General features: G+C 57.7%; 1 protein-coding gene across 1 annotated transcript in view; it reads right to left on the bottom strand.

Moving 5' to 3' along the window:
* Positions 1-20,464, bottom strand: part of CRMP1 (collapsin response mediator protein 1) — a 29,614-nt gene extending 9,150 nt beyond the window's left edge. Inside the window, exons 1-7 of the mRNA XM_066384391.1 lie at positions 20,407-20,464; positions 18,133-18,213; positions 15,806-15,874; positions 14,090-14,210; positions 12,225-12,381; positions 4,586-4,727; positions 3,854-4,024 (exon numbers count right to left, since the gene is read on the bottom strand). Coding sequence (XP_066240488.1) covers positions 3,854-4,024; positions 4,586-4,727; positions 12,225-12,381; positions 14,090-14,210; positions 15,806-15,874; positions 18,133-18,213; positions 20,407-20,445 — 780 coding nt within the window. The 5' untranslated portion in view covers positions 20,446-20,464. The remainder of the gene's footprint in view (positions 1-3,853; positions 4,025-4,585; positions 4,728-12,224; positions 12,382-14,089; positions 14,211-15,805; positions 15,875-18,132; positions 18,214-20,406) is intronic.
* Positions 20,465-21,115: the final 651 nt, after the last annotated feature.

Below are 21,115 nucleotides of genomic sequence, written 5' to 3'. Positions count from 1 at the left end.
CTAATTCAGAGCTCCTTTTTTGCCAACTTACAAATTTACCTCTGCCACCCAGCTTAGTGTATCCCAAGGTTCTCCTCACCATCCCATGGCTTTAAAGCTCCAGTATAGGACCCCTGGGTTCATCTTTCCAGTTTGAGGAAAACGGAAGCTCCATCTTCATGTGTGCTGCAGATGGCTTTTCCAGTCTACCTGGGTCATTGCCAGCTGGCAGCAGCGGTCATTGGGACTTTGACGCTAACTGCAGAGTGTGGAAGTGTGACGGCAATTCCAGTGCCATGAGGACTTCTCCTGAAAGTGGACTTTTCCTGGACTCCTGGTCCTGTGACAATTTTTGATGGACTGAACTGGGGTTGGGTTGCATTTGCAGAGATTTGGAATGGTGTTGGTGCCAACTTGGACTTGGTGAACACTTGAAGGATATTACTATTTTATAGATTCCTGTTGTATTAGCTTAAAGAGTTTGCTTAAAGGCTTTAATCACTGTGATGTATTAGTATACTTGTTTTGGGTATCTGTTAGCATTGGCTATATTAATTTTGTGTTTGTTCTGTATTTTTTCCATCTGCCTCCAAATTAGAAAATCAGATGAGTGCAAATCTCAGCACACAAATTAAAAAGAAAAGGGGGATATGTTGTGGACCGTTAATGGCAAAAAGCCATTATAGATTTGAGGCTTGGCAGGGGGCTAAGTTCTCCCCCCTCCATCTCCATATTGGCTTTGATGCTGAGTGTTTGCACCCACTCCACTTGTTTCCTTGGGTTGCAGGAAGCAATATACAAGCCCTTCCTCTGACTCTTTGTTTCAGATGTTTGTAAATTTCACTAATGTATCCTGTTTTTGCCTTGGGAGAGTTCCTGTCTTAGCCTTTGATGTGCAACTTTTTATCAGGGTCCTTGATTTGCATAGGTCTATATAATAAAGCGAACTGGGGCTATGAGGCACTCAGATACTGCCAGGCAGTTTGAAGAGTCCTCCTGGTCCCATCGGTTTTGTTTTGACAAGTGTGTTTCCTCAATTCCACACCGTTATTTGGAGCCCTGCTGGTCCGCGGCACCCCTCCAGTGTTGGGTAAAGTCAATTTCATATTTTACTTTCTTATTTTTCTTTTCCCAGTTTAAAAGACAAAACATTTCCTTAAAACAGACATCCTTGTGTTACTCCTAAGGTGAACAGAGCTGGCGCTGGTCAACTGCTTTTGATTATTCAAAATGGAGATGGCGAAGAGTTCAAAAGCTAGAAGAGGTATGTGACTTTGGAAGAGTCGGTCTCTCCTCTGCCCGATGGGGACAGCTGCCCCCCGGGGTAGGTTCATGCCCCCAGGGCTTCCGAGCACAAAATTAGGATCCTGTAGGACGCTAGCACCCCCTGCGGTTCCCACCTATCTCACAGATTGTCCCCCACGGTTTAAAAGCGTTTCTAACATTCATGAGAACGGCTGGACTGCATTCCATCGCCGGGACGTCCTAGTGCTTCCCCGACCCGGGTCCTGGGCCGAGCACCTGGGTCGCCGCCCCGCCTTTGCTGAGCACCACGCTGAGAGGCGCTCCCACGAGTCCACACCGGCACGTGTGCACCTCGGTCTACACGAAGAGTCTGGGGCCAGAGAGGACAGGGGTTCGACCCCTGACGGGTCTGCCCCTCCAGAAAGGAGGCATGTTTTCATTTCCAGCGAAACCCTGAGCTGGCCTGCCTCCCTCTGCCTGCCCACATACACCTGCCTCCCTCTGCCTGCCCACATACACCTGCCTCCCTCTGCCTGCCCACATACACCTGCCTCCCTCTGCCTGCCCACATACACCTGCCTCCCTCTGCCTGCCCCCCATACACCTGCCTCCCTCTGCCTGCCCACATACACCTGCCTCCCTCTGCCTGCCCACATACACCTGCCTCCCTCTGCCTGCCCACATACACCTGCCTCCCTCTGCCTGCCCACATACACCTGCCTCCCTCTGCCTGCCCACATACACCTGCCTCCCTCTGCCTGCCCACATACACCTGCCTCCCTCTGCCTGCCCACATACACCTGCCTCCCTCTGCCTGCCCACATACACCTGCCTCCCTCTGCCTGCCCACATACACCTGCCTCCCTCTGCCTGCCCACATACACCTGCCTCCCTCTGCCTGCCCACATACACCTGCCTCCCTCTGCCTGACCACATACACCTGCCTCCCTCTGCCTGCCCACATACACCTGCCTCCCTCTGCCTGCCCACATACACCTGCCTCCCTCTGCCTGCCCACATACACCTGCCTCCCTCTGCCTGCCCACATACACCTGCCTCCCTCTGCCTGCCCACATACACCTGCCTCCCTCTGCCTGCCCACATACACCTGCCTCCCTCTGCCTGCCCACATACACCTGCCTCCCTCTGCCTGCCCACATACACCTGCCTCCCTCTGCCTGCCCACATACACCTGCCTCCCTCTGCCTGCCCACATACACCTGCCTCCCTCTGCCTGCCCACATACACCTGCCTCCCTCTGCCTGCCACATACACCTGCCTCCCTCTGCCTGCCCACATACACCTGCCTCCCTCTGCCTGCCCACATACACCTGCCTCCCTCTGCCTGCCCACATACACCTGCCTCCCTCTGCCTGCCCACATACACCTGCCTCCCTCTGCCTGCCCACATACACCTGCCTCCCTCTGCCTGCCCACATACACCTGCCTCCCTCTGCCTGCCCACATACACCTGCCTCCCTCTGCCTGCCCACATACACCTGCCTCCCTCTGCCTGCCCACATACACCTGCCTCCCTCTGCCTGCCCACATACACCTGCCTCCCTCTGCCTGCCCACATACACCTGCCTCCCTCTGCCTGCCCACATACACCTGCCTCCCTCTGCCTGCCCACATACACCTGCCTCCCTCTGCCTGCCCACATACACCTGCCTCCCTCTGCCTGCCCACATACACCTGCCTCCCTCTGCCTGCCCACATACACCTGCCTCCCTCTGCCTGCCCACATACACCTGCCTCCCTCTGCCTGCCCACATACACCTGCCTCCCTCTGCCTGCCCACATACACCTGCCTCCCTCTGCCTGCCCACATACACCTGCCTCCCTCTGCCTGACCACATACACCTGCCTCCCTCTGCCTGACCACATACACCTGCGTCCCGTGAGCCCCTGGGGCTCAAGAGACTGGCACAGCGGACAGCAGCATCTGACCGTCGCAAACGGCGCCTGGGTGACCGTGAGACTGGGTCTGGTTTTGAATGAGTAGAAACCCCTGCACCCTGCTTCTGTGTCCCTGTTCTGCATTTGGTACGCTGTTCTATCTGTTAGGATCGTGGGGTGGACGTCTGAGATCTCTGCAGCCTCAGGTTTGCCGGACGTGTGAAGAGGTCAAGGGCACGTGAGACACGAAGCTCAGAGCTGACCCACCGCCACGGGCCTGGGGCCTGGAACACGGGCGGCGTGCACCCCGGGCCGTGCACAGACGCGGCCCGCGCCGGGCCCCGCCCTGTCCTTGGCCGGCTGTTAGCAGTGCACACACCACGGAGCAGGGGTTCTACACCAGACCAAACCCTCTCTAGCACGGTGACCGGACTGAAGTGCAGGCGGAACCCTGGAGCTCGTACTTCCGCTCTCTGAGTCTGAGAACGCACATGTCTGTGGGCCCGGCCAGAGGGGGGAGGGGTGCAGGAGGGGAGACAGGCATGCCCGGAACAGCCGCTGACCCGCCTGCTCAAACCCAGGCTCTCCCACCGGAGGGAAAACGGTCATGCCCGATACCAGGGCACGCCCCGGCTGGAAACGGCACAGAGCGTTTTTAACCGAGGTTTCTAAGATTGCAAAGCCAGACGCGCTCACCCAAACTGGACGTCACGGACAAACAGGGACGTACCGACTTGTGGCTCTTGGCTGTTATGGTCTTCATCCTGTCGGGGTCCCAGATGACCACGTCGGCGTCCGAGCCCACGGCAATCCGCCCTTTCCGGGGGTACAGGTTGAAGATCTTGGCTGCGTTGGTGCTGGTGACAGCAACAAACTGGTTCTCGTCCATTTTGCCGGTAGCCTAAGGGGGAAGATCCCCGGATGAGACGGGCAGCCCCCAGCGGGGTTGGGAGAAGGGCCGAAAGGCACAGACCTAAGCCTGGCGGCTGGGGTCCTGGCGAGGAGTCTGGAATGTTCTCCTCTCCCCAGTGGAGAGAGCACCAGGGGCTTGGCCTCACCAGAGCGGAAACGGAATTCACGCTCGGAGCACGGGGACATTTGTGTGACAAGCATTACAGCGCCTGGTTGGCATCACTGGGCCCCAGTGTAACAGACAATAAAAACCTTTGGTCCCAAGACAAGGAATGTCATCTTTACAGGGACTACCATGTGGTTAAAAACAAAAGACTTGTCATCGTTAAGGAATAAGGGTCAGCGGTCAGAGCCGCCAATGCCGAGGGCCACAGGACGGGGGCCATGTCCCTAGGAGTCACGCGTTTCCTCGTGGCCCTCCTGGTGTGAGCTCTGCTTCCGCCTCGGAGTAAGAAAGGCCGGAGGTAAGAGCCATGATGTACTGGCTTTGGATGGACCCGGTGCGGGTGCTTCTAGAAGGTTCCTGGTGGAGAGGTGGGGGCCGCCTTACCACCGCCTTGTCCCAGACGACGGTCATCCGCTCCTCGATCCCGTTGACGCCCTCGGGGATCAGAGTGAAGTTGTCCTTGCCCACCGCCTTTTGGGCAGTGCTGTAGGGACAGTGGCCGCTACCCGTGACCTGTAGATCTCCACTGGCGAGAGCAAAAAAAAAAACAGTCCTGACTTCAGACATTCGATACAGGCTTGAACCAAAAATCCCAGAGCGATTCTGGGGAGGAGGTTAGGGCACATCATGGGCCCTGGTGAGTGACATTGGAAGGCCCTCCGGCCGTGAGTGTCGGACAGAAACTGGAAGGAGCCCTGAGAGGGGGAAGAAGGCTCCGGGTTAGTGTGGGCTCCGGCTGGTCGGGGTGAGGCTCTGCGGAGGGCCTCCTCTTCCTCGCCTGGAAGAGAGGGATTCGGCCAGAGCAGCCAGGCAGTCCTGCCCTAACCCGCTCTGATCGGGGGACAGCCGGGCCCGGGAGTGGAGGGCCAGGCAGGCAGGATCAGGTTCGGCCTGTGGGACAGTGTGGGGCTTGTGTCTTTCACTGGAGGGCTCCAGGAGGCGGTGTGGGCTTGGTGTGACTCAGGTTTGAAAGTGTCTGGGTGCCTGTTGGGAGCAGACTGTGGCGCGTGGGGACATGGAAGGGGCAGAGGCCTGTCGGGAGGGAGAGACGGTGGCAGCGGAGCCGGAATGGCCACAGCCAAGGGCGTGACTGGTGAGCAGCTCCCAGTCCAAGTCCAAAACAAACTCTCGGCCCGGCCTTCTCTCACAAAGCTGCTGCCCCAGTCTCGCCCAGGTCCGGGGACAGCAGGACCAGGACTACAGGCTCTGGAATCTGGCTGCAGATGACCAGGAAGCTGTTGGCCATGCAAGTCGGGGTTTTGCATCTTTGAGGGAAGCAGATTTCCATGGTGGGCACATGCCCTCGACCCCTTGGGCTTCCCTTCTGACTACAAGCCCCATCTTATCCTCACCCACCATACAAACTCCTACGCATCCCCGAGCTCCAGGCCTGCTGCCGCCTCCTCCATGAAGCCTTCCGCACGTCTCCTGGCTGTGGGCTCAATCTACCTCCAGAGCAGCCTGCACACCTCAGCACGCGGCCTCCCTCGTGGCTGTGAGTGTGCCTCCCCGGCCTGGCTAAGCGGCACGGAAGGATGACAGTGGCTGTGCTCCTACTGTGTGCACGTGGCCCGGCGCAGTGGCCACCCAGGGAGCCGAGGTCCCGAGCCTTCACCTACACTGTCTCATAACCAGCTCCACGGGACACACTGTCTTCTCCCCACTTGCCGACGAGTGAACCCCGGCAAACGGACCCTACGGGTTAGTGACATGCCGACAGTGACCCAGCGACCAGTGGCTGAGGCAGTGTTGGTCAAATAAGTTTGTAAATGTGATATATATGTTTGCTCGCTTGTGACTTATATTGGGTGTGGGGGGACAGGCTATAAGCAGGCCAGGTCGTTGTAGCCTGGGGTTTGGTTTTGGGACTAAGCTTTTCCCCACACCCTTGAATGATTGTATTATCTGGGTGGTGCACTCTCATGAGGAATCCAATTATGCCTTGGATGGGTGACTTTGTATCGGAGACTTCCTTGTTTGTATATTGGATTAAGGGATTTTGGTTTTCTACACTATAAAGTGGGACAGACCAGGAGCTTGGTCACACAGTTCCTGCTATCACAATTGCAGGGGCTTCCCTGATCCCTTGCCCTTCATGGGAAGAGCTGGTTTTCTGCTTTTCCCTTGTCTTCTTTTGTGGTTTGCCTGTCTTGGTGAGACACCAATAAATAGGATGGCCCCCCGTCCTCTGACTCCGCCATTTCTTTATCGTCTGCCCGAATCCAATGGGAACCTGCATGTGAATGGCCACGATGGCGGCTCCTGGCCTTACAACTGGCGTAGTCGGCAGGATTCAGAGATTGGTATGGAGCCACCACCCTCGATGGGTGGGATAGAGTACTGGTTGCTGCTCTGGCTCCCCATGGCTGTCCTTTTAGGGGCCATGGGCTACATGTTTTTTACTCAAGAGGAAACTGCCCGAGGTCAAAAGCTTCAGTATGAATTGAAAATAGAACGGCAGAAAAGGCTGGAATTGGAGCGAGCACTGGAGAAGGAATTACAGGTTCGTGAGTTGCAGTTTACCCTGGAAGTTGAACGTGTTCACCGGCAGTTGTTGGAGAAACAACTGCGGATTCAAGAGCTCGAGTCTCAGCTTCTGGCCAAAAGCCAGCAGCCACAGGAGCCTAAACGGTCACCAAAGGAGCAGCAGCATCCGTGCCGGTGGATTGGCTTTGAGTCAGCGGGAGCAGGCGCTTGCGACTCCTCTTCTGAGGATGAGAAGGCTCAGGCTGAAGCTGCCATACGCACACTGAGAGCCCGACCAGTTGTCGCCAAGAAGGTAAAAACCCAGCAACCAAGAGTCCCTCAGGGGCAGCCACAGCCTCCAGCCCAGGTAATGGAACACTCTGTGGTCCGGCCCTATACCCAGGCAGAGCTGATGGAGTTGGGGGCACAATTTAGGCAGAAACCTACTGAATCCCTGGTAGCCTGGTTACTACGATTATGGGATATAGGGGTGGATGGCATCATGCTCTCCGGAACAGAGATGGAGAAATTGGCCGCCATTACCACACACTCTTCCTTGAGGCAGCGTCTTCAGAACTGCCATGGCAACCCAGGAGACCATACCCTATTAGAATGGGTGATGGCTGCCATTCGTATGGTCTGGCAGAATGCTGGAGAACTGCCGGGGGCAATGAGTCGGTGGCAGTGCTACAGTGAGTTAGTAAAGGTCCTTCGAGAACTAGGTATGAAGAATGCTGTTTTCAACCCTGGGTCTCGTGGGCCAGACGAGGAAGTGTTTACGGCCAAAATGAGGGAATTTGTCCTTGCTAGCGCCCCGTCAGCCCTTTTTGGGTCACTTGTGGCTATCTTGGGCCCCTATGTGGGGCAGCCCATCAATGCAGTTACACAGATGGTAGCAGATTTGGGAGAGCTGGAGGCCGCTCGGGATCATAAAGCAGTGAGGGCTGCTGCCTATGTTTCCCCCCCCCAACTAACAAGGGAAACGGGCCTGTAAAGGTTACCCGAACACAGATGTGGGTAGACTTGATTGCGGCTGGAGCAGATAAGGGGAAATTGGATGGCCAGTCTAATAAAATTCTTTTGGAGCTTTGGCGGCAGCTTAAACCAGAACAGAAGTTCCAGCCACTAAGACGAAAGGCCCCAGCAGCTACCAATAAAACGTTTGGTGCGCGCACAGCTCGGTTACAAGATTATATGATAGAGACGGCCGAGGGAGAGGGGAACTCCCAAGACCCACTGTACCAGTTTGAATAGGAAAAAGGCCGAGGGACCCGTCTAACGGGGATGGGCGGGGACCGGAGGCCACATGTGGAACTGGCTATCCACTGGTCCCCTTCCAATGTACAACAGGTGTTGGCCTTGGTGGATACAGGTGCAGAATGTTCCCTTCTCTATGGAAACCCAGAGCGGTTTGCTGGGACCCCAGTGGCCATTGACGGTTATGGGGGCCAAACTGTTCAAGTGAAGCCAATAACTATTCCATTGGGGATAGGGAGACTGCCTCCTAAGCCATATAAAGTGTATGTATCTCCTATTCCTGAATATATTTTGGGGGTAGATGTCTTGCAAGGACTGTGGTTGGAAACTACAGCTGGGGAGTTCCGGCTGCGGATCAGGGTTGTGAAGGCAGTATTGCGGGGACGTGCATCACATTCCCCTTTGCTATTACCCATCCCTCGGCGTGTGACTAACACCAAGCAGTACCGCCTGCCAGGTGGTTATGAAGAAGTCACAGGGACAATCCTTGAACTAGAAAAGGTGGGGATCATCCGGCCAGCACACAGTCCTTACAACTCCCCAGTATGGCCTGTGCGCAAAGCAGATGGAACCTGGAGAATGACAGTAGATTACAGGGAACTTAATAAAGTTGTTCCCCCTTTGCACGCTGCTGTTCCTTCAATAGCTAACATGATGGATCGGCTAAGCCATGAGTTGGGGACATACCACTTTGTGGCAGACTTGGCCAATGCTTTTTTCTCTATTGATATAGCCGCAGAGAGTCAAGACCAATTTGCCTTCAGTTGGGAAGGGAGACAATGGACTTTTACAGTGTTACCCCAGGGCTATTTGCATAGCCCCACCTTGTGCCATGGGCTGGTGGCTGCTGACCTGGCTAAATGGAAACAGCCAGAGGTAGTCCGCATGTACCATTATATTGATGATATTATGCTAACTAGTGATTCTCTTTCAGAATTGGAGCAAGCAGTCCCTACCCTGCTATCCCATTTGAAAGCATGTGGCTGGGCAGTTAACGAGAACAAATTACAAGGACCTGGGTTATCTGTTAAATTCTTGGGAGTTGTCTGGTCGGGTAAGACAAAAGTTATCCCTGACGCAGTTATAGATAAGATTCAAGCCTACCCCGTGCCCACTACGGTAAAACAGTTACAGGAATTCTTAGGTTTGTTGGGGTATTGGCGAGCATTTATACCGCATTTGGCTCAGTTACTACGCCCCTTGTACAACCTTATTCGAAAGGGGGTTCGCTGGGATTGGACTGAGCAGGCGCAAGGTTCATTTGCAGCTGCTAAGAGAGCTGTCAAGGTGGCACAGGCCTTGAATGTGTTTGATCCTGCCAGGCCCTGTGAGCTGGATGTTCATGTAACCTCGGAGGGGTTTGGATGGGGCTTGTGGCAGCGGACAGAGCGCCTACGGCAACCTATTGGATTTGGTCCCAATTGTGGAAAGGTGCTGAAGTTCGTTACTCATTAGTAGAGAAGCAGCTGGCAGCTGTGTATGCTGCCCTCCTGGCAACTGAGAGTATTACAACCACAACACCAGTTACAGTCAAAACAACATACCCTATAGCTGGATGGGTGAGAGATTGGGCAACTAAACCACGTAGTGGTATGGCCCAAATGTCTACCCTGGCCAAGTGGGGTGCCTATCTGCAACAACGCTGTGCTCTTAGCACCAGCCCATTGAGGGCAGAACTGCAGGAAGTCTTGGGTCCAGTCACCTATGCGACTTTAGGGTCAGGTGCAACTGAGGCTCAGGAGGCAGAACCTGAGGTCAGTCCCTACCAGGAGGGGCGGGTGCCCATCCCCGAAGATGCCTGGTATACTGATGGTTCCAGCAGGGGCCAACCTGCCAAATGGACGGCTATCGCCTTCCATCCGGCCACTGAGACTATTTGGATGGACACGGGTACAGGCCAAAGCAGCCAATGGGCAGAATTAAGAGCTGTTTGGCTAGTTGCCCATAATGAACCTTCACCTCTGGTGATCTGTACTGACAGTTGGGCTGTCTATCGTGGACTGACCCTTTGGATTGCTACTTGGCACATTAACCAGTGGATGGTAATGCACCGTCCATTATGGGGTCAGGCCATGTGGCAGGACTTATGGGAAATAGGACACCAGAAGCAGGTGACAGTATATCATGTCACAGGGCATGCCCCTCTAGCCCATCCTGGGAATGATGAGGCAGATACGTTGGCAAGGGTGCAATGGTTGGAGACTGCACCTGCAGGTGATGTGGCACAGTGGCTCCACCGGCGCCTGCTCCATGCAGGACAGAAAACTATGTGGGCTACGGTTAAGGCTTGGAACTTGCCTGTGTCCTATGCAGAGGTACTTGCAGCCTGTGAGCAATGTGCAGTATGTTCCAAGGAACACCCTCGGAGACCACTGGTGTCACCTGGACAGATCCAGAGGGGTCATGTCCCACTGACACGATGGCAGATAGACATCATTGGACCCTTACCAAAGTCAGAAGGGTACCAGTATGCAGTCACTTGTGTAGATACTGCCACCGGGCTGCTTGCTGCTTACCCCGCTCGTAACCCTGACCAGAGGGCAGTCATACAGGCTCTGGACTGCCTGAGTGCTGCATACGGGCGACCGCTGGTCCTTGAAAGTGACAACGGTACCCACTTCACTGGTTCAACAGTGAGGCAATGGGCTCAAAAGCTGGGGGTGGACTGGAAGTACCATGTTCCCTACCACCCCCAGGCTGCTGGTATCATTGAGCGTTATAATGGACTCTTAAAGCAGGGACTGCGACAGGAGGGGGGCACCAGCTCTCTTACTGGATGGACACGCCGCTTATGGACAGTACTTCGGATTTTGAATGAGCGACCTCGACGGGGAAGCCCAGCTCCAGTAGAGGCCCTTCTGCATCGGACAGCTGCCCCTATTCAGTTGCAGATACGCACCAAGGACATTTTACTCAAGCCAGGTTTCGGACAGCAGGGCAACGTGCTCTTGCCTGCTCCAACAGTCCTTCTTAAAGGACAACGGCTTCAATGGACTTGGCCCTGGACTGTACAGGCCCCCCATCTGAGATGGGTGGCCTTGTTGGCACCATGGGGAAAGGGGTTAGAGGTGGACCTCCAGTTAACTCCTTGGGCAACCAGCACCTGGCCACCTAAGGTAGAAGTGTATTATCCCTTGAGTGCTCAAGGGGACAGCATTTTGAAGGGCACCTTTGTAATTTCTTTATGGCCAATAATGAGTTCCCCTATTTTACTACACATAGAACCAGCAGATGCTGGTGTATTGGCCAATAAGGTTTGGTATGCCCGCTCAGGGCGGCCTCTGGTGCCAGCTACGGTGCTGTCTGCAGACAAAACTCTGGCCTGTATTCTGCCAGAGGGAAAAGATTTGCCTCTCTTGGTGCCACTGACAGCTCTCTCATTTCGCCCATAGTTTTTGATCTGTTAATCCTATTGCTCTAGTTGGTACTATTTCTGTTTATGCAACGTATCCTACTCCTTGCACAGTGACCATCATGGAAGATGCCTGTGGTTTAGATTGTAAAGCGAGCAAAAGGGGTGGAATGTTGGTCAAATAAGTTTGTAAATGTGATATATATGTTTGCTCGCTTGTGACTTATATTGGGTGTGGGGGACAGGCTATAAGCAGGCCAGGTCGTTGTAGCCTGGGGTTTGGTTTTGGGACTAAGCTTTTCCCCACACCCTTGAATGATTGTATTATCTGGGTGGTGCACTCTCATGAGGAATCCAATTATGCCTTGGATGGGTGACTTTGTATCGGAGACTTCCTTGTTTGTACATTGGATTAAGGGATTTTGGTTTTCTACACTATAAAGTGGGACAGACCAGGAGCTTGGTCACACAGTTCCTGCTATCACAATTGCAGGGGCTTCCCTGATCCCTTGCCCTTCATGGGAAGAGCTGGTTTTCTGCTTTTCCCTTGTCTTCTTTTGTGGTTTGCCTGTCTTGGTGAGACACCAATAAATAGGATGGCCCCCCGTCCTCTGACTCCGCCATTTCTTTATCGTCTGCCCGAATCCAATGGGAATCTGCATGTGAATGGCCACGATGGCGGCTCCTGGCCTTACAGGCAGGATTTGAGTCCTGGTCACTCACTCCCAGTCCTGGCCGCCCCGAATATCCACGGGGGTTGGGGGGCCACATGGGAGGCACTTAAATTAGCCGCTGAGTGAGCAGCAGGTGGTCTACACGTGAATGGAAGGGCCACTGAGGAACCCAGGCCCTCGGACCCCTGAAGGCCTGCCGTACACAGTGCGAGCTCCGCTCTGACCCTTCCCGAGGCCCCCCGCCACCCGCCTGGGGCCCCCTCCCGGCTCTCACCAGGCCAGCAGGGAGGTCAGGTAGTCGGGCGTGGTGGGGTCCGGGCTCAGGGGCGGGGAGGTCACGAAGGCCGCGGCCTTGGCCCAGTTCTTGCTCCAGTAATGGGTGCCATCGGTCCCCAAGCTGGCGGCGATGGGCTCGCCAAAAACGAGGGGGCCTTGGGGACAAACACAGACACGCGTGGTTAGGCACAGAGGGTCTCCAGTGGGAGGTGTCGGCGCTAAAGGGCGGGAGCTCAGGCTGGAGGATAAAGGGTGGGAGCTCTCAGGCCGGAAGAGAAAGGGTGGGAGCTCTCAGGCTGGAGGAGAAAGGGTGGGAGCTCTCAGGCCGGAGGAGAAAGGGTGGGAGCTCTCAGGCCGGAGGATGAAGGGTGGGAGCTCTCAGGCCGGAGGATAAAGGGTGGGAGCTCTCAGGCCGGAGGAGAAAGGGTGGGAGCTCAGGCCGGAGGAGAAAGGGCGGGAGCTCTCAGGCCGGAGGAGAAAGGGTGGGAGCTCAGGCCGGAGGAGAAAGGGTGGGAGCTCTCAGGCCGGAGGAGAAAGGGTGGGAGCTCTCAGGCCGGAGGAGAAAGGGCGAGAGCTCAGGCCGGAGGAGAAAGGGCGGGAGCTCAGGCCGGAGGAGAAAGGGCGGGAGCTCTCAGGCCGGAGGAGAAAGGGCGGGAGCTCTCAGGCCGGAGGAGAAAGGGCGGGAGCTCAGGCCGGAGGAGAAAGGGCGGGAGCTCTCAGGCCGGAGGATGAAGGGCGGGAGCTCTCAGGCCGGAGGATGAAGGGCGGGAGCTCTCAGGCCGGAGGAGGAAGGGCGGGAGCTCTCAGGCTGGAGGATGAAGGGCGGGAGCTCTCAGGCCGGAGGAGGAAGGGTGGGAGCTCTCAGGCCTCTCAGGCCGGAGGAGAAAGGGAGGGAGCTCTCAGGCCGGAGGAGAAAGGGCGGGAGCTCAGGCTGGAGGAGAAAGGGCGGGAGCTCTCAGGCTGGAGGAGAAAGGGAGGGAGCTCTCAGGCCGGAGGAGAAAGGGTGGGAGCTCAGGCTGGAGGAGAAAGGGTGGGAGCTCTCAGGCTGGAGGAGAAAGGGAGGGAGCTCTCAGGCTGGAGGAGAAAGGGTGGGAGCTCTCAGGCTGGAGGATGTATGCCGTCCATCCTGCTCCCGGGCGGCACCCTGGGGACCCCGGCCCCCAGGCGCCCGGCACCCCGCTGGCCCCCGCAGCGAGCCTCTGGGTCGACAATGCTGTGAGCATGTGGACAAGGGCTATTATCTCCTGTCAGGCACAGAGAAGTGACCCGCTGCCTCAGGGCTCTGCCATCAGCAGACCTGCAGGTCAGGAGTCAAGTTCAAGTGTCACACTTGGGAGGTGACTCCAGACGCACCGGTGGGGGACCCGGGATGTGACATACGGGAGACAAAGAAGCCCCAAGAAAAGGTGAGTTGTCACCGAGTCATGGCCGTGGTGGGCACCTGCAGCTCAGTGCACGGGGACCCCTATGGAACCGGGACAGGCCTCAGAGCCGCCCCACCCCCGGGGCCAGGGACCCACCCGGGCTGTGCATCCAACCCTCTGATTCCCGGACACCCACGCTCCCAGCACCTCTCCCGCCGCGCAGGGAGGAGCCAGATGTGCCCCTGCGGGAACGGTCTGCAGGAGAGACAAACGCCGAGGGCGTATACCCCGCAGCACTGCCCTAAGTCCCCTAGTGCCCACCAAGGCTCAGACAGGCCTCACCAAGGTCACCCAGGGGCACACGGCACCCCAGGAATCAAACCTAAAACCAACCACATGTCCTGTGTTCTGGCCCCTTTCCAACCCTCTCTTCCCAACAGGACACCCCCTTCCGCAGGACCGAGCCGCCCCGCTGGAGGCCTGGCCGCGGGCCGCGTACCTTTCTTCCTGGCCAGCGTGATGATGTCCGCCGCGCTCCTGCTCATCACCTTGGTGATGTACACGGGGCAGTTGATGCGGCCCGCGATGGTGATGGCCCGAAACACAGCCTCGGCTTCCAGCTGGGGACACGGCAAATCCACAGTCACAGCGGGGCAGGGGGGGCAAGGGCGGCCCCACTCCCACCCCAGGGCCCCTGGGCTCTCCCTGAATCAGTGTCCGGTTTTCCTAACGTGTGGTCAGAGGAAAACCTACTGCCTCAAAGGAGGGAAACGGTGTGAATGTTTTTAAAAGGAAGAAGAGAACAGGGTCAAAATGTATTCGGTAGAGGCTGAAAGGCAGAGTGACGCTCCCACGCTGCTGCTGGGCGCATTCTGCACATCCCGTCAGGAGGGATGAACTAGGCAGAACGGGCATCAAGACCCATGAAGTGGCCCGCCAGGTATAAACCTCCGGGCATAGCGACCCTGTGTGTCTGCCAGCCTGCGTCTGTCCCTCCCTCCCTCCCTCCCTCCCTCCCTCCCTCCCTCCCTCCCTCCCTTCTTCTCTCCTTTCCTCCCTCCCTCCCTCCCTCCCTCCCTCCCTTCTTCTCTCCTTTCCTCCCTCCCTCCCTCCCTCCTCCGGGGGAAAGGGCAGCTGCTGGGTGTGGTCTCTGCCCTCTAGACCAGGGCTTCCTGAACAAAAGGTCCAGTGATCTGGTATAGTATTGTTCTTAATTTCCAGTCAGTAATGCCCCAAACACCGTCCTGCTGCCGCGGCTGGCACGCAGCTCTGGCAGTGAAGGCTCTCTGTCTGCGGGTCTGTCCTGATCTCTCCAGGGAACAGGGACCAGGAAGAAACAGCTCGTGGTGGCGGAGCTCCCCTGCAGAGCCCTGGGCTAGCCCCGGGGGAGGAGTCCGTCCACTCGTGTTGTGTCCGCGCGTGTCCCCTGTGGGCCCCAGAGAGGGGTCTGCGAGGACTGATATGATTTGATGAGGACACAGGGGACAACCTCAACTCAAGGGCTTCCAGGGCACCCTGCCTGCCTTTCCTCTGACCCCCTACACACACACGCACACACACGCACACAGGCACACACCCATGCATACAGCACATGCACACACACGTGCACACATGCACACAGCACATGTACACACATATAACACGCACATGCACACAGTGCATATACATGCATATGACAGCCATATGTACACACGCTTGTACTCCCATACATATGTAGTGTGCACACATGCTCACACACGTGCACACATACATGATTGCACATGTGTGCACAATGTATGCACATGCACACACACGCCCACACTTGCACACTCCACCACCCCAGAGGAATTCATCACTTCCACATCCCAGGAACACGGAGGACAGCAGGCAGCGGGCAGGGACAGTGTTTCATTGGCACGAGGCCTGGGACACGCGGCTCCACTTCCTTATCAAATACACAGAGTCCTCAGGAAGGTCCTTATCCAGTGTGGGCACCGACTGTCCACGGAGCCTGGTGTGAAGTCCCTGGGCTCTGTGGGCACTCTCTGTGGCTGCTCTGACTGACCCTCAGCCCCCAGGGCTCCCCAGTCAGAGGGCAGGCCCCGGGAGAACCACCTGGGCTGGGATGCACATACAGGGCGCATGCGGGGAGCAGGGGCTCCGCTGGGCTGTTCCAGCTGGAACAGCACTGGGTAAGCTCAGCGATGGCAGTCCCAGCGAGTGTGGGCCCCTTTACCTCCTCAGGTCTGCTCAGAGCATGGCCCTCAGGACCTGTGATGCCCATCTCCAAGATCCGCCTTTGTTCCTGCAAGACAGAGCAACGGGCCAGTGACTACACCACAGCAGAGCTGGGGGGCCTACCCCCTCACACACACACATACCCCCGTAGACAGATGGACAGCTGAGGCTCAGAGCGGGAGGGGCTGGCAGGGCTCCACCTGGGCTGGGGGCGCCCCCTGCTCCCTCCACCACACCTGCCCACCTTACCTGTGCAGCCCGGGTAACTACACCCACACCTGCCCTCTGTGCAGTCCCCGGGGGCCGCGGCCCCGAGAGGAAGGCAGTGGGGGGAACACACGAGCCACAGAGACCCCCCCCACCCGCCCAATCTCCGAGCCGCTGCTGCGGGTGCCCTCTTGGGAAGGCAGTGGTGTCCGGGCAGCACGTGGGTACGGAGATGAAAGTACCCTGAACTGGGAGTCCAGCTGCAGGACAGACCATCCCCGCGACGCTGGGCAGCTGGTCAAACCTCAGTCCTCTCCTCCGTGCCCTGGGGACGGGAGTGCCTGCGTCCTCCCCCCCTCCCCTCCCGTACCGCGGAGAAGCAGAGAAGCAGCACGGGTGAGATGCTCGTGCACTGCCCGGTGTACCCCAGAGCTCACCACTCAGCACCGGCTCTTCTCATCTCCGTAGTCCCCGCCCCTGCCCGTCTTCCTGGCAGGAAACCTCCACCCCGACTTTCCCATATAACCTTGAAATGAGTCCCTGAGCTAATGGCCCAGATTCAACTCCATCTGCTCCCAGGTTTTCTCACCCCGGGGAAACTTCCATTTCTCCAAAAAAAAAAAAAAGAAAGAAAGAAGAGAGATTTTCACTTTGCCCAGATGTCAGCTGAGCGGCCGCTAATTTCACCTCTCGCCGTTTCCGAGCCCCCATTCTTCCCGGGAGCCTCGGGCCGCAATACATGGGGAAAAAATAAAGCAGCATTTCCACGGCCACCTTTGGCTAGGAAGCGTGAGCGTGTGACGGGGACATGACCTGGAAGCGACGTCAGCGTCTGACAGCTGGCGTGGGTCTAAGCAAACAATGCAATAGTTTCAGCTACTGAAGATGATGTTTGTAGAGCGTTTCTGTAAACCGTTTCCCAAAAGATTTTACGGTGTGGACGGGTCCCGATGCAAAATGGTTTAAATGTCGGTTACTCTTCCTGTTGGGGTGGGGGGACGGACCAAGGGGACGTAATGGGAGGAAAACGTAGATCCCTGAAGACCGGAGGAGAATTTCTCGTTGAAGACCACGGGCCAAGCACGTGCATCATCCTGCCCACTCCTCCGATACCCCGCTAACGGGACAGGAAACAGTACCCAGAGCCCAGAGAATGCAGAGGAGACAAGATTCTGGAGGCGGTAAAGCCGGTGTGTGAGAGGAAACAGATTTCCCGAGGCTCCACACTGGCCTTCTGTTTCCACTGGACACCTGCCTGGCAGTGACCACGGACACGGAAGGCCGCACAGGCCTCACCCGGCAGCGCCGCTGTCTCAGGCCTGTACTAGCGGAAAATGCGAACTCATGTTCCACCGAAGCCCGGACCAGAAGGTTCACGGAAGCTTTCTGCACAGCAGCCCCAAACTGGAAACTACCCAAGTACCCACCTCCTGGAGAATACCCCGTGGCACCCTCCTGCAGGGGAACTCTACACTGGCATGAAATAGGGGGCAGCCGCTGCGTGGTGGAACCAGGGGGTGGAATCTCAGCCCCGTGCTGAGCCAGGGAAGCCGTATGTAAGGGCACCGACGGGGCGGCCCCGCTTGCATGAGGTTCACAACCAGGTAAAACTGAGCCGTGTGCAGCAGGCGACGGCTCAGAGGCTCCCCGTGAACCGCCGCCTCCCGGCTTCCACACCCTCGCCTAATCCCGTCCTTGCGGATCAGGCAAAGGACCAGACCCTCCAAGGTCTGCAGGGCAGTGCGTTAGGACCCCCATGGTACAGACGTGCAAACTGAGACGCACGAGGCGAAAGGCCTCACTGCTGATGGTGCGTGCGTGCGTGCTTGCGTGCATGCGTGCATCCCTGCGTATGTGCGTGCGTGCTTGCGTGCATGCGTGCGTGCCTGCGTGTGTGCGTGCGTGCCTGAGTGTGTGCGTCCCTGCGTGTGTGCGTGCGTGCGTCCCTGCGTGTGTGCGTGCGTGCCTCGCACGCAGAGTGTCTGACGTACCATCCGGTCCGTGGCTTGACCTTCACCGCCCCGGTCACCCCACTACTCAGTGCCCGCACCCCGTTTGCCACACCCTTTCCCACACGAAGCAGACTGGGGGGGAGGGGCAGAAACGCGCACCACTCACCTGAGCTATCAAATCTCCATTCTCCGCGTGGACCAAGATCACCGCTCCCAGCCCCTTGAGGAAGGTGAAGGCTTCGTAGAGCTAAGGAGGGATACACGGGCTGGGGTGAGATGAAACGGCCAGGCAGGACCCCTCTGCTCCCGCCGCCCTCACTCAGTGCCCCGGCAGAGGCAGCCTGGGCCGCGCCGTCCCTCCCTCCGAACCAGCGGAGGGTCCTGGGGAGGATCTGGCGCCCTGGACCCTGAGGAGGCTGGGGGGGGGGGCCGAGCTGATGGGAGCCCCCCGGCAGCACGCAGGGCGGCGCCCTCCGTCTCAGTGCTGGTCCCTACTCTTTGGCTTTTATTTTTTGGGGGGGAGGTTCGCTCCATCGCAGCACCTGTTGGTGGTGACCGCTGGTGCCGAAAAGTCGTTTTTAACTTCATTAAAATTGTATAACTAATCATGCTGAGTACTTCGGGAAATGCGTACTTCTTTATAAAATTTTAACCCACGTCATCTGATAGACCACAGGGGGCGGGGGAGGGGACATGTTCCCCAAGAACTCAACACTCAGATGACATACCACCTGCCCGGCACCCCCAGGGGGAGCCAGCACAGCCCCGCCCGCAGCCCGGTCCCTCCTCCTACCCGCGAAGGGTCTGCCATGTGACCCGCGCACTGTGAGGGCCACAGACACCATGTCCCCTCTGCAGGCTCTCAGATCCTGACTCTGTTCTCCTCGTGTGCAAGACAAGCCCCCCACACCGCGTGCTTCCCGGTGCAGACAGCAGGCGGGGAGGCCCTGGGGGGCGTGGCGCACTCCCGAGGACCGAAGTCCGCGGGGCTCCCTCTCTGACCAGGGCTTCGGGGGCTCAGACATTGGGACGAAACAGGTGAAAATCGCAATTATGCTGCAGCATTATGTGCTACTTTTTTCGATGAAGTTAAACCGATTTTCAGCTTTCTGAATGCCTTGGGGTGGCTACACCCGAGGCCTGCCGGGCACCTGCAGTCAGGTCTTCTGCATCTCCGAGTGTTTGTGTGGGAAGGCAGGCCACGTGCTTCTCCCGCGGCAGGGCAAACTCCCCGGCGATAATGAGTAACAGCTTCTTAATGCCCAGGGGCACTGCTGTGCGCCAGGCACGGTCCTACAGCCTTACTTGTCCTAAGTCATCTACCCTCTGACAACCTCAGCGCAGCAGGTGCTTATGTGCCTAAAGCACAGAGAGGTTAGGAAAGCTGCCCGAGGCTGCACAGCATGGTCAGGGCTTGCAGCTGAGCAGTCTGGCTCCAGCATCCCTGCAGTGGAGCAGTGATAGCAGAACAAAACCAGGGGTCCCACTGGTGTTAAGGGCGGGTGCCCGATAAACAGTCCCCACTGCCTCTGCTCTACTCGGACCACCGCCTTCCTCAGCTCATTCATCCGGGTGGCGGCTGTCTGCAAGGCCAGAGACAGGACAGCTCACCAGTGAGGAACCTGGCCAAGGAGAGGACCCGCAGTCAGCCTGAGGGACAGCCAGGGCTCCTGAAATGGTCCCCAACCTGGCTTGAGCCCCAGAGTCAACTGCGGAGTTTTCAGGAAAGACTGACTCCCGAGCCCGACCCCCAAAGCACCTGTGATGGGATCCACATTTTCTTTTTTTTTTTTTTTTTTTTTTGTATTTTTCTGAAGTGAGAAGTGGGGAGGCAGTCAGACTCTTGCATGCACCCGACAGGGATCCACCCGGCATGCCCACCAGGGAGTGATGCTCTGCCCATCTGGGGCATTGCTCTGTTGCAACCAGAGCCATTCTAGCGCCTGAGGCAGAGGCCACGGAGCCATCCTCAGCACCCGGGCCAACTTTGCTCCAATGGAGCCTTGGCTGCGGGAGAGGAAGAGAGAGACAGAGAGGAAGGAGAGGGGGAGGGGTGGAGAAGCAGATGGGCGCCTCTCCTGTGTGCCCTGGCCAGGAATCAAACCCGGGACCTCCACATGCCAGGCCGACGCTCTACCACTGAGCCAGCCATCCAGGGCCAAGTCTGTCTTTTTAACGAACCTTTAAATGATGCTGAGTATGTGTTGGGTTTGGGAACCCCCAGGCAGGGGGCCACCCACCTGCTCCTCCCCACTCTGGCAGCCCACGGAAGGGAGGCCCAGGAAGGATGCTGACTGACACAAGGTCACAGGCACCTGGCAGTTTCGCATCAGAACCGGGACGTGACCCCAGAGCTCTCCCCTGCAGTTGCGACATCTCTCTTGTCCTGACAAAGCTGGCCCATTCCTGCCGGGCGAGGGCGGGTGTGCGGGGGACCTACCTGGCTATCGGACATTTGGTAGAGATCTTTATAGGCCATGTAGACTTGGAAGGAATTGACGCCTGTTCGAGAGCAAAAGAGAACAGAAAAGCGCATTTAAGAAAAATGAAGCCGGCCTTTCCTCTAAATCCACGGTCACAGCACAGAGTGGTGACAGCCAGGGCGGAAGGGTGCCGCTGGGACTCACAGTGGGGGCACATGCCCAACCGGAGTGTGGACGGAGGTCAAAACTGGGAGGAGGGGGAGTGGATGAGGGAGAGGGGAGGAGAGGGAGAGGGGAGGAGAGGGAGAGGAGGAGGAGAGGGAGAGGGGAGGAGAGGGAGAGGGGAGGAGAGGGGGAGGGGAGGAGAGGGAGAGGGAGAGGGGGAGGAGAGGGAGAGGAGGAGAGGGAGAGGGGAGGAGAAGGAGAGGGGAGGAGAGGGAGAGGGGAGGAGAAGGAGAGGGGAGGAGAGGGAGAGGAGGAGAGGGAGAGGAGGAGAGGGAGAGGGGGAGGAGAGGGAGAAGAAGAGAGGGTGAGAGAGGGGAGGAGAGGGAGAGGGGAGGAGAGGGAGGGGAGGAGAGGGAGAAGAGGAGAGGGAGAGGGGAGGAGGGAGAGGGGAGGAGAGGGAGAGGGGGAGAGAGGGAGAGGGGAGGAGAGGGAGAGGAGGAGAGGGAGAGGGAGAGGAGGAGAGGGGGAGGGGAGGAGAGGGAGGGGAGGAGAGGGAGAGGG

This window comes from Saccopteryx leptura, chromosome 5 (genome assembly GCF_036850995.1).
Source record: "Saccopteryx leptura isolate mSacLep1 chromosome 5, mSacLep1_pri_phased_curated, whole genome shotgun sequence".
NCBI lineage: Eukaryota > Metazoa > Chordata > Mammalia > Chiroptera > Emballonuridae > Saccopteryx > Saccopteryx leptura.
Note: the sequence above shows the minus strand (reverse complement) of the source record. Positions and strands in the feature narration are given on the sequence as shown.